The sequence below is a fragment of the Protomyctophum parallelum genome (assembly GCF_964188405.1).
Source record: "Protomyctophum parallelum genome assembly, chromosome: 12".
Classification (NCBI taxonomy): domain Eukaryota; kingdom Metazoa; phylum Chordata; class Actinopteri; order Myctophiformes; family Myctophidae; genus Protomyctophum; species Protomyctophum parallelum.
This window is the reverse complement of record NC_139712.1, coordinates 17,092,043-17,106,798: the sequence shown is the minus strand read 5'-3', so window position 1 is coordinate 17,106,798 and position 14,756 is coordinate 17,092,043. Positions and strand designations below refer to the sequence as shown.

Genomic DNA, 14,756 nt, shown 5'->3' with positions numbered 1-14,756 from the left:
TTGTCTTAGGCTGGGGGAAAATCATGCTTTCTTCTCTTTGCAATATAATTTACAACGTAGGCCCCACCTGATCACTTTGACGCGCGCGTGTGCATGCGTGCGTGTGTGTGTGTGTGAGCATGAGCATGCGCACGCTAGCTCAATAACAGCCTTGACTGCAGCTGAGCGCTGTGCTGAGGGCCATGGTGGTGATAGTGTTGTGTGGGGGTTGGTGGTCTGTGGAAGGAAGGGAGGACCTCACATTTAGCTGCTGTCTCTTGGGAAAGATTAAGCCAGTTTAGTCTTTAGTCTGTCTCCCTCTATCACTGCCACTGCCCCCTCTCCTCTCCTCTCCTCTCCTCTCCTCTCCTCTCCTCTCCTCGGAAATGGGCAGGGTGTACCTTTTCTGTCACATTAGTTTTGTACTTTCTGTTCCTCAATTTTATTCTCATTTCCCCTGTTGCTTCACTCGCATTATCTTCCCTTTTGTCCAACCTACCTGCTTTTGCTCAATTCGCTGTAGATCCAGCATTCTCTCAAATTGTTTCTACACCATTTCTCTGCCGTCTCCATCTTTTCCTCTCTATCTCCCCCCCACGCAGCCACCCCCCCCCCCCACACACACACACCCAGAAACTCACAGCTGAGTCTCTCTTTTCAGCATAGAGTCCAGATGGCGTGGTGTTCGTGGGGGCCATGGATGCGTGGAGCACGACTAGCCCCCACTTTGAATGCGTGCAACCCCATACCAGGCCCCATACCATGCAGGCCCCCTCCACAGGCCACGTAGACCCCAAGGAAGGCAAGACAGGCTATATAGGCAGGCAGGGCAGGCTAGCTGGCCTGGCCCGGCCCCGCTGAGCTTATCCCTTAGTCCTGCACCGCGGAGCTCACCGCCGCTCACATTAATCTCCTAAACGATCCCAGCCCTAAGAGGATCAATACTCATTTTCAGGGAGCAGCAGGATCCCTTAATGTAGTGGAGGATGGCTTCTTATACCCCCACCCCCCTCCCCTTAGCATCACCACGCTCCTCAACTTCAGCCTCCCCGTAGGAAACGCAAGAGTCAGCCCTCCATTTAATTTCCAGGCCAGTTTTTTTTGCTTTAGTTAAGTCAAGACAATGTCTTTGTTTTATTGCTGATGTCTTTATTACACCATGTATATCCTCTCCTGTTAGGGGTATTAGAATTTTCACTGTCCTTATTAGCAGAAGTATCCATTATAGTGTGAGCTGGCCATTCGTATGAAATTAAATCAATGTCTTAATTAATTGACCTCTCTGAACACTCTCTACCTCGTACAGCACAACTATAGCTGATTTTGACTAAGGCCAGCATACGAATTTGCCCTTGTGCAAAACAGCACAGAGTTTGGCCAGAGAAAATAAATCGCACCGTTTTACTCCAGTTCCTCTGAAACACATCAAAAACGCTTTTGGGCCCCTCAAACCATGGTAGTGGTCGTATTGTTATTCTTTGTTTTCCACAGACGTTGAAAAATGACTTCATGCTAATACCGGCGTGATCCAAGGAAAATGGGAGATTGGACTTTCCATTGGATAACAAGCGTCCCATTTTCCAGGCTTGGCGCGTGTGTGAGCACGAGGAACGCTGCTACGACCACAGCTATAGCAGAAGGCCTCATCATTGATCTTTGCTGATGCTGCAGAGCATTTTTTTTTTGGGTCCTCTTTCATCACGGTAGTGGGATTGGACGGGGGTCAAGATGTCCTCTCTGATTTCAGCCCCAGCCAGTCCCACCCACTCAGACTGTGGCCGGTCGGTGCGACAGGCCACCTGGAGCAGGTTGAAAGGTATTGGCCGTGCTAACGCTATTACCCATCATCGGGGCAGTTAGCTCTGAGCCCGCGGAGCACTCTATCGCTACTGAATTATTCAGTCTGCCCTCCCTCCCTCCCTCCCTCCGCGGTACACAGTCTGCGCCTTGTGTACCTGGATGAAGTGGTGTCTCCGCAGCTTGTCTCTGTGTGTAAAGGAAAAGACAAAGAGATATCGTCATATCAAGGATATAAAGGAGGATAACACATGGTCAAGGTGGATGTTTATGAGCCAATGCACACTCCAACCCCAAACTAACTCGGACTTATAGGTTGCGCTTCTTATCCACATGTGGTTTGACAATAAGGTGACAGCGGGTCACCGGTGCCCACTTGTCGTAGGTCTTTTGTCACACCTAATCACAGCAAAAGGGCATGCCTCCCGAGCAAAGAGCATGTTTACAATGCAGGACACCCAACACGGTGTCACAGGGTTCCAGCTCACACAATAGACAGACCGATGACAACTTCTTACATACCACAGGTCGCAGGCACTAGAAACCTTAGAGTCATATGCTTCCAGAATAGCCACAGCCTCGCAGCAACTCAGCTACTCCTGTGACCTATAATTGCCTGTCATGGGACCCAGAAGCATCATTTCATTCTGCACTGAGATTATAAACTTCATCTTTCCGAGCAGGCAAGCACTACATATTTCCAAAAGTATTCACCTCAAAGCATGTGATCCCGACTTTTTCCATGTATCTAGACTGGAGGCTAGTGTGTGCGCGCGTGTGTGTGTGCGTGCGTGCGTGTGGAGGGTCAGGTCTGATTGGATACAGTAAGAAGCTACTGATTGTGTTGACATGTCTGTATGGTCTCCCCAGAAGCAGTGTGCTCTGCACAGGAGAACAGCAGAGCCTTTCTTTACATGGAGGATTGAATCAGCAATGACTGTCTCATGACCCTCACTCATAATGCACACCCACACGCACAACTGCACGCACGTGCCACACACACGCGTGCACACACCACGCACGCACATGCACACAAATGTGCACACACACAAACGCACACACACACGCATGCACGCTCACGCACACACACACACACACACATGCACACACACACATGCACGCTCACACACACACACACACACACACACGCATGCACGCTCACACACGCACGCACACACACACACACACACACACACACGCTCACACACGCACACACACAGAGAAACTCTACTATGCCTTATATACCTTTATACCGGTATGTCACAAACTTTTGGTTCAGATTGCTTCTTCATGCACCACTTTCACTGTGTTAACATGTAGCCTGCCTGCCTGCCTGCGTGTTTGTGCGCGTGCGCGCGCGTACACGTGCGAGTGCTGCTGTCACCGCATTGTCTGCCCCTGTGATATGACAGCGCAAAAGTAGCATAAGCCCCGCCCATTTTACCTCTAGCCTATTTAATTCTGGTTTTAATGTGTGGGGAGAAAAGACAAGAAAAATAAACATTTCTCGTGACAAAATGGAAAATATTCACTTGGACCTCATTGATCTCTGGGTAATACTAATACCTGAAATGGAGCCGCACGGGAGTGCTGAGGGGGATGTATATTTTCATATTGACGTGGGGGGTGGGGGGCGGGGGATCATGCTGGATGTGAAATGGTCCTGGGGCTTTGGCATGGTGGGGAGGTGTGGAAGGTGATGTCGTAAAGCTGTGTGTCGTAAACCAGGTGCGGGGAGGTGAAGGGGGAGGTGCGGGGAGGTGCGGGGTGAGAGAGAGAGAGAGAGAGAGAGAGCGAGAGAGCGAGAGAGCGAGGAGGTGACTCTCCAAAGCAGCGTTTAGACCAGACACAGCGAAAGGATCATGGCGGATGCCCCCAGGTGTAAGCGCAGAAAGCAGGCGAATCCGAGGAGGAATAGCGGTAAGTGGAAAAACAACTTGTTTTTGCGCACAGGGAACGGCCGAGGAGCGTTTCTAAACTGGATATAATTTCCCCGAAAACTTTGGCAGCTCCCAAGTGGTCTTTTTGGTGTGCCGGAGTGTGGCAAAGTATCCTGTGAGCGCAGTATTATAAGCCCCTATGTGGTGTGGACCGTTATACCTGGACCGCGTCTCTCTCTCCGCCTAGCGGTCCGCTGCGCACCGAGCGAGGACCGTTATGCGCACCTAGCCCCGTTATGTGAGCGGACCAGCTTTTGTGTGCACTTTATCTCCCCTCTATTTAATTCATTTCATCACTTTTCCAGTTGTTTTGAGAATAAGCGAAATGGGATTTACACGTTCTTTCGTGTTTTATGCTGTGAAACTGATCGGACCTTTGATCGAAATTTCGCGTGATCAAAAGAAACGTCCCTTATACCTGATTGTTACAATGCGGACCTCGAGAGGTGTTTGTTGTTGTTGTGACAGTTTGTGTTGAAGATTCTGATACGTTTCATTTGTTCAGTGGATGTGAATGAATGCGTCTCTTCTGGGAACAAGACAAATACAACTGTTGTGTGTGTGTGTGTGTGTGTGTGTGTGTGTGTGTGTGTGTGTGTGTGTGTGTTGGACGCTCGTAGCAGGTAGCGATAGACACTGTTGCTGACGATTGGAGAGAAAAGAAAAAGAGTATCGGATTCAACCGATTTCCCTTTAATAAAATCATGTTCATCATGTCAGAGAATTGAACATAGTTTAGCATATAGAAAACATGATAAACGCGCCGTTCGTTTACTCTCGTTTTGTTTTCAATTGGTCGTATATAACTTCTCAATATATGTAATCCTTTGTAGATGATTCGTTGTGCATATTATTGCCTATTTGAACCGACCCAGGACAGTTTCGCATCGCGGAGGAGATCGCGAAAGCCTTTTAAGACAGATCATGTATGGTGTAATGCGTGGAATGGAACGTATAACGGGACGAGCACACAGCCTATATAAGGACAGCGCTCTGGGAATCCTCATTTTATTTTCTTACACAAGGAAGGGACGAGGAGAGGACGTACGAATACGATGCGAACATTAAAGGAATCATTATTTAGCCTTTATATAGGCTTAGATTTTTGTTTCCATTGTTCATGCAGTCTATTTTCTTCTATTTCTTATTCCGTTTTATTTTTTTTTCTTTTAGTTTTAGTTTTTATTCGGGTCTGAAAAGTGTGTTAGAATAGTCATATGCATCATATCTCCCGTGTTGACTGTTGCTTCTCGGGTTTTGGTTTCAGTTTATGACAAATATTAAGTCCGTTTTTGGCATATAGACGGTGGGTTTCTCGTGGTCTTAAACCTTATATGTTTATGAAAACGTTTTGTGTAGTCTACAATGTTTACCTTTTTGAATGATACGTTTTATGATGTTTTTACTTCCTTCCTTTTTTTCATTCATTTTTTTTGTAGCGTTCCTGTCACTCAGATTAGTGTTGTGCCACCCAGTGTATATAGCTTACATGAACTGAGAACATATTTACCTGATGTGAATCACGGGGGTTTTAATAACCCAAATCTAAACCTTTCTAAAACAATATTCTCATTAAAATAATGGATCTGTGGTTGAAAATAAGGGTTATTTATGTATAGGCTAATCTGCAATTACTGCAGGTAGAAAAGGTAGGCTATAGGCTAATCCAAAGCCTCTATATGGTTTATGGTGTGACTGCATGTGTGTGTGTGTGTGTGTGTGTGTGTGTGTGTGTGTGTGTGTGTGTGTGTGTGTGTGTGTGTGTGTGTGTGTGTGTGTGTGTGACACCGTGTGTGTGTGTGTGTGTGTGTGTGTGACTATGTGTGTGTGTGTGTGTGTGTGTGTGCGTAATTTGTAGCCTATACATGTGACGTGAGTGCTCATACATTTGTCAGTGTGAGAGGCCAATGACAGTTTGTGCTTTGCAAGGTTGCAAGGTGTGGTCCCTGAGATAAGGTGTGCATCTCTCCAGCGTGAAATTAAGTTTAGTATTGCACATTTGTAACTTGACTATAGCCTAAATAGGCCTATATTCAAGGGAGTTTGCCTTAATTCGTCACTTCCCTCAATGTTTACTATAATGTCATCTGTTGTTTGCAACTGTCACACATTAAATGAGCGCATATTGCTCCTCATTTACATCTCGTCTCATTTGCATGTGCTTCCACTGAGCAAACAAGCCCCCTTTCTTCAAAGTCCCTCACTTCCTCTACCACCTTTTGGCAACGTGACAGGTGACCTGTCTGTCATGTAAATCAACGTCTCTGCTGCCTAAAACTCTTAAGGTGTTAGCATTATGTTATGCTTTAGCTATTGAAAAAATAGCAGATCTACAAGCTCATAGCGAGCTTGTAGGTCTGCTATTTCTTTTTAATTGAAGAACGACTGACATAGAAACATAGCTTTTTCAGAAAACTGTCAGGATGTAGTAGACATTTTTAGAATCTGATCTCAGGTCAAAATGGGTTAAGGCAGTGCAGGTTCTCAAACTCTTTTTCATGTCAAGGACCCTGGAACTTATGTGTTTGGCTGAGAGGACCATCGTTTGAAAGTTTGTATTTTGGACGAATGCTTTAGCTATTGAAAAATAGCAGATCTATAAGCTCATAGCGCGCCACTCGGTGGCGTGCTATGAGCTTGTAGATCTGCTATTTTTGAAAAATCAAAGAACGACTGACATGGAAACATAGCTTTTTCAGAAAACTGTCATTTTCAAACAGACATTTTTAGAATCTGATCTCAGGTCAAAATGGGTTAAGGTTGGCGAACATTGCTCCCGTGCTTGAAGTATGAGAGTCACCCTAGTATGAGAGTCACCCTAGTATGAGTCAACCTAGTATGAGAGTCACCCTGCTGTGTCTGTCTGTCTGTCCCTGGCTAGAGGAGTGTCTGTCTGTCTGTCCCTGGCTAGAGGAGTGTCTGTCTGTCTGTCCCTGGCTAGAGCAGAGCGGTGAAGTCAAGGTGAGCTCCCGCCACAGCTGTAAAACAGGGAGGTGTTAACAGCCCGGCAGGACGACAGGTGTTTGCAATTGGTGGGATCCTTGCAGCTTCCCTTTGTCGCTTCTCCCCACAGTCAGCTCTCCCCTCTCAGGAATAGCAGCCGTTCCCCCGGAATGGTAATTTAACACGGCAATTTGGGAATAGAGGAATGCGGACCGGTATTAACATTCTTAGCAAAAATAAACAGGGGGCACCGAGACAGCTTGGTATAGATGCGTTGTCGAGAGAGAGAGAGAGGGCAGGAGTAGTTGGAGCGTTTGTCTGAAGGAACTGTCTGAATGCGTGTAGGCAGCTTGGATTAGGCCTACTATTTATTTGACATAATCACTGGAATAATTTATCTCTCGTTCTATCACACACACACACACACACACACACACACACACACACACACACACACACACACACACACACACACACACACACACACACACACACACACACACACACCTTGATGAATCAAAAAAGGCATGTGATTCAGAAGGGGATCTTTATTGGCCTGGTAAAACTATAATTAGTGCCCTGGACTCATTTTCTCCCCCTCTAAAAAAAAATATTGAATGCAACCACATGCTGTAAAAGTTGTGGGGGGAACAATGAAAAAAAATAGCTATACAGTTTGTGAGTGGGAGCGAGCAGCGTGCTTTGGGCCACAGGGGAGGTGCAGTGGATGGGTTCCTGTGGTCCCACATGCCACTTCTGTTTTAAAAGACATCTGTTTACATTTAAAAGGTCCAACCCCTGCATGCTGTGTGAGGAGGTTAGCAGAAGAGGAAATATTTCATTTAATCTGGGTGCCTAAGATCAACTTCCTCTGCTTCAATTGAAAGTGTCAAGTGAAACGTGTGTATACTCTGTCGTACGGTGGTGACGTGCGTCGGGAAATAGCCAACCCACAACAAGCTCACATCACGTCACAGATGTGACGCACTGCTGTGCTTGTGGAGCTTGCACAGATTTTGCATAAATCGGGCATTAAGAAGAAGACAATCCCAGCTCTCTCTCTCTTTTAGCCCCCACCCACCCTTTCCCCTCTACTCCCCCATAGCCCCTCCCTCAGCGCCTCCCTCTTCAGCACGTCCTTTTATTTGGGAGGTTAAGACACAGTAGCCAGGGGAGCTGCTGATTGCCCCCCTGACCTAGGCACCCATGCGTGCTCAGAGTATGACTTCACTTTTCCCCCTCCCTGTGCCATTGTCAGAACCTTCCAGCATGTCCGATTGTGTTTGTGTTTAAGTCCGTTCAATGGCAGGGGGAAAAGGAGGAGGCTGAGGAGGGGATCTACTCTTCTCCCTCCTCCTCCTCTTCGTCCATCCCTCTGACCTCTCAACTCTGGGCTGTGTGTTCCCTGTGGAGTTGAGGAGAGGAGAGGGGGATGGGAGGCAACTGTGACTGTGGTATCCAGAGAGAAGAATGTTTTCCAGCAGGTGACAGTGAAGGACCCTTCGCTCATGGCAGCCATCTTGCCCCGATGCTTGTTTTTTTGTTTTGTTTTGTTTTGTTTATTAACTCATACTAAGTTTGCGTCAGTGACAGTTGTTGGATGGTATAGTTTTGTAGGGCTTTGTTCTCACAAAAGTAGAAACTCTAGCTAGCTTTCTTTCCCCAGTAGTGTTTATTCTATGACCAAAGTTCAGTATCGTTATTTTACATCACAGGTTGAACAATCTGTTAAGTCCGCTTTATGTTAAGTGTTTACACTAGTGTGGGAAACAGGCCTGTCCTCGCCTGACCATGTCACTGAATGAAAACCATTTGATGTACGACCACACTCCCCACCTCTGTTAAGGCGGCTTAATCATTAGCCGCTCCCATGGAGGCCGAGCATTAGCTTATAAAAAGGTGCTCTCTCTAACCCCGCAAAAGAAGAAGTTTTAAACCCCAAGTCAGTCTCACTAACCCCCTTAACTGCGCTTGGATGTGCTTTATTGGGGTTTGCATGGCTGAATACTTAAATGAGCCATTGTGTGTTGGGGGGTGTGGGGGGGTTTGGTGAGAAAGCCGGAGGAGAAAGAGCCTAGTTACCTTTGCAGTTTGCCCTGCTCTACCTCATACACTTTCAGAAGAAAAGGCCCATTCAGCCGGCTCGGCATGGGGAGGGAGAGCCCTTTTCACACTCTGTTTGTGGGAAACTTCTCCTCCATACTGTGCATGCCATTTGCATATGACCCATTCTCTTTCCCGAAAGGTCCCTGCGAGGGTGGAATCCACGGAACGCTCCCAGAATTCATCAAATCTCTCCTCTCACGCAAGCCCCCCTTTTAGGTCCTCGAGGGCCCACGTCGACGCGGCTTCGTCTTGGCATTTTTGTCTCGGAAATGTTTGCCGATACCTTCTGTGTCGTGGGCCATTACCACTGGTGTTTCACTGGTGGCATTTGTTCTGGCCTGGGTGTTTTCAGAGGGCTGATGATTGTGGCACTTGTGTGCGCTTAATGTCAAGAGACGAGAGGGGCCTTCGTGTGGCGCGGCAGACAGGATTGCGCCCTCCCCTCCCCAAAGATCCCCCCATGATCAGCCATGCAGGGTCTGTCTGCATGTTGGCAGACTCGGCACAGGGCGGAGGGAGGGAGGGATAGGGGGGGCACCCCCCTCAGCCATGGGGGCTCCCCTGGCCGATGACGCGGCAACACCAGTGTCGCTGAAAAGGACAGGAATATCTTGGAGCTGTTGGGTTGGGAATCTGGGATGGGTGTAGGGGAAGGCCCTGTAGGGTAGGGTGGGTGGTGTGAAGCAGAGGGAGAGGTGTTGGAGGAGGGGCGGGGGGGGGGATTTGGGGGGGACATGTCAGTGCAGTGAACTGAACAAAAACAACACGACGGTTGCTCGGGGGAACCAAAACATGGCCCCCAAGAATAGCAGCTTGGGCGCTTCAACTCATCAGCGATGGTATGATCGTTTAGCTCGTTAACACGAGCCCCCCCCCCCCCTCGATGTCTGGTGACGTGGCTGTCTCTGCATTGACACGCCATGATAACGCTGTTGCATGGCGTGGCACGGTAAAATAGTCAGCGTTAATTACCCCGCGTGCCTATTTTGGTGCATGTCATTATATAGGCGAAAATCCTCAAGGAAAGCCTATAGGCCTGTCAACCTGTCAAGCCGACCCATCTCTCCAGCCTGAACTTCCACCCCTGATTTCCAACTGTTTATAGGATGTTTTGCATATAGTATTGTATATTCGTCTGTCGTTGTTGTTTTGATGAATTGCGTACAGAAGACCCCAATGAAAACAAGCCATATATATAGGGCTTTCTTGGGTTTAATTCCTCGTAGCAGACCTTGCATTGACCTGTACTTTCACGAGCTTCTTTAAAAAAGAAAACTGCTAATAAATGTAATTTAATATTCAATCGACCAGCTAATGCTTCATGTATAGTTGCTATGCGTTGTTAGTAGATCTGATGTTTCCATGGGTGTCAGGGTTATAGGGTTACAGAGTACTGGTTAACTCGAGAGAGATACAGTATAAAAAAGTGTTTTGTTGGCTCGTTGGGACCCGATCACTGAAACTAACACAGAGAAGCAGCGTGTGGCGTGTTGTATCTGTTCTTTAACTAACTAACTAACACAGAGAAGCAGCGTGTGGCGTGTTGTATCTGTTCTTTAACTAACTAACACAGAGAAGCAGCGTGTGGCGTGTTGTATCTGTTCTTTAACTAACTAACACAGAGAAGCAGCGTGTGGCATGTTGTATCTGTTCTTTAACTAACTAACACAGAGAAGCAGCGTGTGGCGTGTTGTATCTGTTCTTTAACTAACTAACACAGAGAAGCAGCGTGTGGCATGTTGTATCTGTTCTTTAACTAACTAACACAGAGAAGCAGCGTGTGGCGTGGCGTGTTGTATCTGTTCTTTAACACAGAGAAGCAGCGTGTTGTATCTGTTCTTTCCGGTGCAGGGAGTACAGCTCAGTTAAGTGTATCATTTGTAAGCTAACCAAGCAGAAATGCCTCCCCTGCCCTCCAATGCTGTCTTCTTCTGTCCCCCTTCCTCTTCCTCTTCCTCCTCCTCACTCCCAACACTCTGAGTCATCATGAGAGGACAGGTGTGAGTCTCTGTTAAATGACTATACGGCTCTGTCAGGGGCTTCACGGAAAATGTGTTTCTGCCCAGTAAAGGATCGAAATTAAGTCCCCCCCCCCCCCCATACTCTCCTCCCCACTCTGCAGAAGCAGGTGTGGGGGTGGGAGGTACACACTTGTGTGCGTAAGAGAGAGAGAGGGAGAGGAGAGGAGAGGAGAGATTGTCTCTAGTCTAAATTGCCATCCTTGGGGAAGTAAATACTGTGTACACTGTACCGGGGCTGTGTCTGTTGCTATGTCTTTTTAATCATGTGTTTGGTGGCAGCTCTGTCCTTCACTTTGTCATGTTGGGCCCCACCCCCCTACCACCCCACCCCCCCATCATCTCCTTACGCGTCCCTCCTCCTCCTCCTCCTCCTCTTGGCGGTCCTCATTGGAGCGGTTAATGAAAAAGACAGGGTTGACACAATAGGCAGAAGGCGGGCCCTGCCACTGGCTCTCATGCCAGCTTGTGTTTGTGGCAAAAACTCATCAGGGGGAAATCTCCTCTGCAGCTCCGCCTCTCCTCCCTCACCCCAGATCTAGTTGTCCTCTCACTGTGCGTGCGTGCGCGTGCATGAAAATAGCCGATCTACAAGTTCACAGAGCATGGCGTCGCAATGCGTTGTGCTACAGAGTATAAAATAGGGCTCGAGTGAGTGATTGGACATCTGCACTTCACTCTTCCGAGGCAGATATTCGTCAGCCGGGACCTTTAGTTTATTAGTCGTCTGTTAGTCGGATGGTCCCGTCGCCATTCAGACGTGCTTGACCTTACTAATGTCCCTCTGTGTGTCTCCTCTGCCGTCTGCAGCGATGACATCAGACGACATCATGCGAGGCCAGTGGAGTAATCCTCCGCCACCTAATGTACTTTGAACACAGAACGCAGCAGCTGGCTGTCTGCCAGTCTGTTATGATGGCCATATTGATTTTCCTCTCCGTAGCACACCAAACTGATAATGGCCCTCCAGAGAGAGAGGTGGGTTGGGGAGGGTTGGAGTAGGGGGGACGGGGGGACGGGGGGGGGCGTGTTGTCTAACAAAACGAGCGCCACCTTCCGTTATCCCCTATTTACCGTCCGGGGTTAGCCTAGCCCCGCTAGCGGCTCCGGCAGAAAGCCTTAGTCACCCTGTTTGTTAGTCGGGAGAGAAAAGGGCCGGCTGCTGTGCTGTGAATGTCAACATGGATAAACATCCACACGGGATTAATGAGAAGAGAATGGAGAGGGGGGGGGGGGGGGGGATGGAGGGAGACGCGGAGAGGCAGGCCAGCATCGCCCCATTTAACCCATGAGCGTTTTTAGTTGAATTCCCCTGTGACCCTGCGAGTGGGCCGTTATACGTAACCTGAGGAAGGGGGTATATATCCCTGGACTCTCTCACTGGGGGCTGTCACATGCGTTGCATCTATAGTACGTCTCTCAAGATGTGTTTAAGAAAAAGGCCAACAGCAGGCTCTGTGAAAGCGAGCGCTGCCAGTTTGTCAAGACCAGACAGAATCAAATCAAATCAAAGGCAAAATGAGAAAAGAGCAGTTTTATAGGTCATGTTGCGTTTCCCCCAAGACGTCATTGTTTTAGTAATGTTTCCTCCCTGTAGTTTCACCTAGTTTCCCCTAGAAGAGGCGTGACATGGCTCATGGTCCCCTAAGCCGAGCGGAGCTTTATAACTGATGAATGTGTTTATGTTGGCACCTTAAGAACGGTTTATTCTCCTGTCACTTGCTGTCACTTCCTCTCAACTCACTTGTCGCGGTTCTTTCTGGTGTGACACCTTCAGGGAGGTTGACAGTATATATAAACCCTTTTTCTTTTATACACTTGAATTCAATTCATTGACGATTTGATTTGAACCAATTTATTTGGCTTTGGGTGTTGTGGACATGACTTGTTTCACAATGTTTGGTGTGCTTCAAGGACGTTATTCTGAGCTTCGCCGCAGCAGCAGCAGGGCCTCTCTCTAGCCGACTAACCTGTATATTTAGACTCATTCTACCCGGCAACCACCTGTGATTCATGATAGATGGCTTTCTGGAGCAAAGTACATGCAGGCTCTCTGTGACTCCCCCCCTCTCTCTCTGTCTCTCTGTCTCTCTCTGAGAACTGTGATTTAGCCCGTGACCCTTGACCTTGTCTCGGCCCACCTGTACAGGGGCTGAACTCAGTGCTAGCTAGCTGCTGTGTTTACAGTCAAAACATTGCTCACAAAGCACGTTCGGTAAATGTGTGTGTGTACACACACACACACACACACACGCCTGCCAGCATGTGTGTGTGGTTGTAGGAGAAGGTTCCGGGGGGTGTGGGGGGGAGGGGGCGGTCGGCGCGGCGTCCAGCGTACCGTAGACCAGACGATGGTACATCTGTCCTCTTACTCACGCTGACACGGTGCTCCCCTCTCTCGTTACGCTGGCGCCACACTTTTAGCCGGGGAGTCAATGAAGCGTGGCCTTTAATTGATCATGTTCGGAGTCATACGACACTATTAATTAGCACGGCCGGGGCTTGGCGGGTGTTTGTTTGGTTTGTCCTCCTGCTGCTCCCTCCGTGGTGGTGCTCGGGCACACAGGACGCCCCCCCCCCCCCCCAGTCATTACTCCTATCATCTGTTGGCTGTGCACTCAGTTGCTCTTCTTACGACACGAAATAAACGCACACTACATCAACCTCCACCACGGACGACGGACACTCACCAGCTTTCTCTTTCTCTCCCCCCACCCCTCTCTCTCTCTCTCTCTCTCTCTCTCTCTCTCTTCCTGTTCGCTACCTTTCTCTCTGTCCTTTTCATTAACTATAATTGTATCTCTCTCTCTCTCTCTCTCTCTGCACTGTACACCCTCTCTCTCTCTCTCTCTCTCTCTCTCTCTCTCTCTCTCTAAGTCTCTAGCAGCTGCCTTGGCGCTCTCTCTCCAACGAGAGCAGGTGCTGTAGGCACGCAGGAACTCAGCTACCCCACTCATAAATAACACCTGACAAAAGTACGAGAGCAGGAGAGAGAGAGAGAGAGAGAGAGAATAAGGGAGGGAGGGAGGGAGTGTGTGTGTGTGAGGGAGTGAGGGAGGGAGGGTGAGGGAGGGAGGGAATGTGAGGGAGGGAAGGAGGGAGGGAGGGAGAAACAGACAGAGAGATTGAAAGTTTCCTCTGAATGGAGAACAGGGTGTGGCTCACGGTCAAACGCTGGACTCCTCAAGGAGGACATGTTCAGAAACGAGACAGGAATGAAGGTGGGGAGAGAGAGAGAGAGAGAGAGAGAGAGAGAGAGAGAGAGAGAGAGATTTAGGAATGTGAACTTAAACTGAGAGAAAGAATGGAGTGTGACTGTGTGAGTATCCTTCCTATTTCCTCTTGCAGTCACTCGTCTAAATGGATCTGTTTTTTTAGAAGATATAAAATGCTGGTGGTGCCGCATTATGTGGCCAAGCAGGAGCATGAATAAGAAAATCAGAGTTATTCTTCTCACCATAATTAGTATATAAATGGTTAGAACAATGTTAATTGCACTCTAAAAAGCAAATGCAGGTCTGGGCAGAAATTGTATGCACAGGCTCTTATAAATCCCTGTCAAAGGGACTAAATGGATGGAATAAATGGACTATTAAATCAACCTTGATTGAGAGCCATTACTGAACACAACATCAAATCCAGTCTCTCTCTGTCTCTCTCTCTCTCTCTCTCTCTCTCTCTCTCTCTCCCTCATTGTCATTTTGTCCACAAATGCTCGACGCACATCCTCCGTCATCAACAACCACTATCGATCAGCCTTTCCCTCCGCGGCGAAGGTTACTTTGCCATTTCTCTCTCTCTTGTCTCGCCACGAAACAAAACCAGGAAGCGTGTGAGAGATTACGGCCCAGGATGCAACCTGAAAGCCCTTTATCTCTGTGAAAACAAGGAGCTTCCTGCAGCCCTGCTCCGTCCAGCTCTCACCCCCCTTAAACCCCCCCCCCAGCCCCCTCCCCAAAGTCATCCAGCCAAC

The 14,756-nt window shown here is 48.3% G+C and overlaps 1 protein-coding gene across 1 annotated transcript in view; it reads left to right on the top strand.

The window, feature by feature from the left end:
- Nucleotides 1-3,561: 3,561 nt before the first annotated feature.
- Nucleotides 3,562-14,756, top strand: part of zeb1b (zinc finger E-box binding homeobox 1b) — a gene marked incomplete at its 3' end in the record, with an annotated part of 79,159 nt that continues 67,964 nt past the window's right edge. Inside the window, exon 1 of the mRNA XM_083777657.1 lies at nucleotides 3,562-3,696. Coding sequence (XP_083633783.1) covers nucleotides 3,639-3,696 — 58 coding nt within the window. The 5' untranslated portion in view covers nucleotides 3,562-3,638. The remainder of the gene's footprint in view (nucleotides 3,697-14,756) is intronic.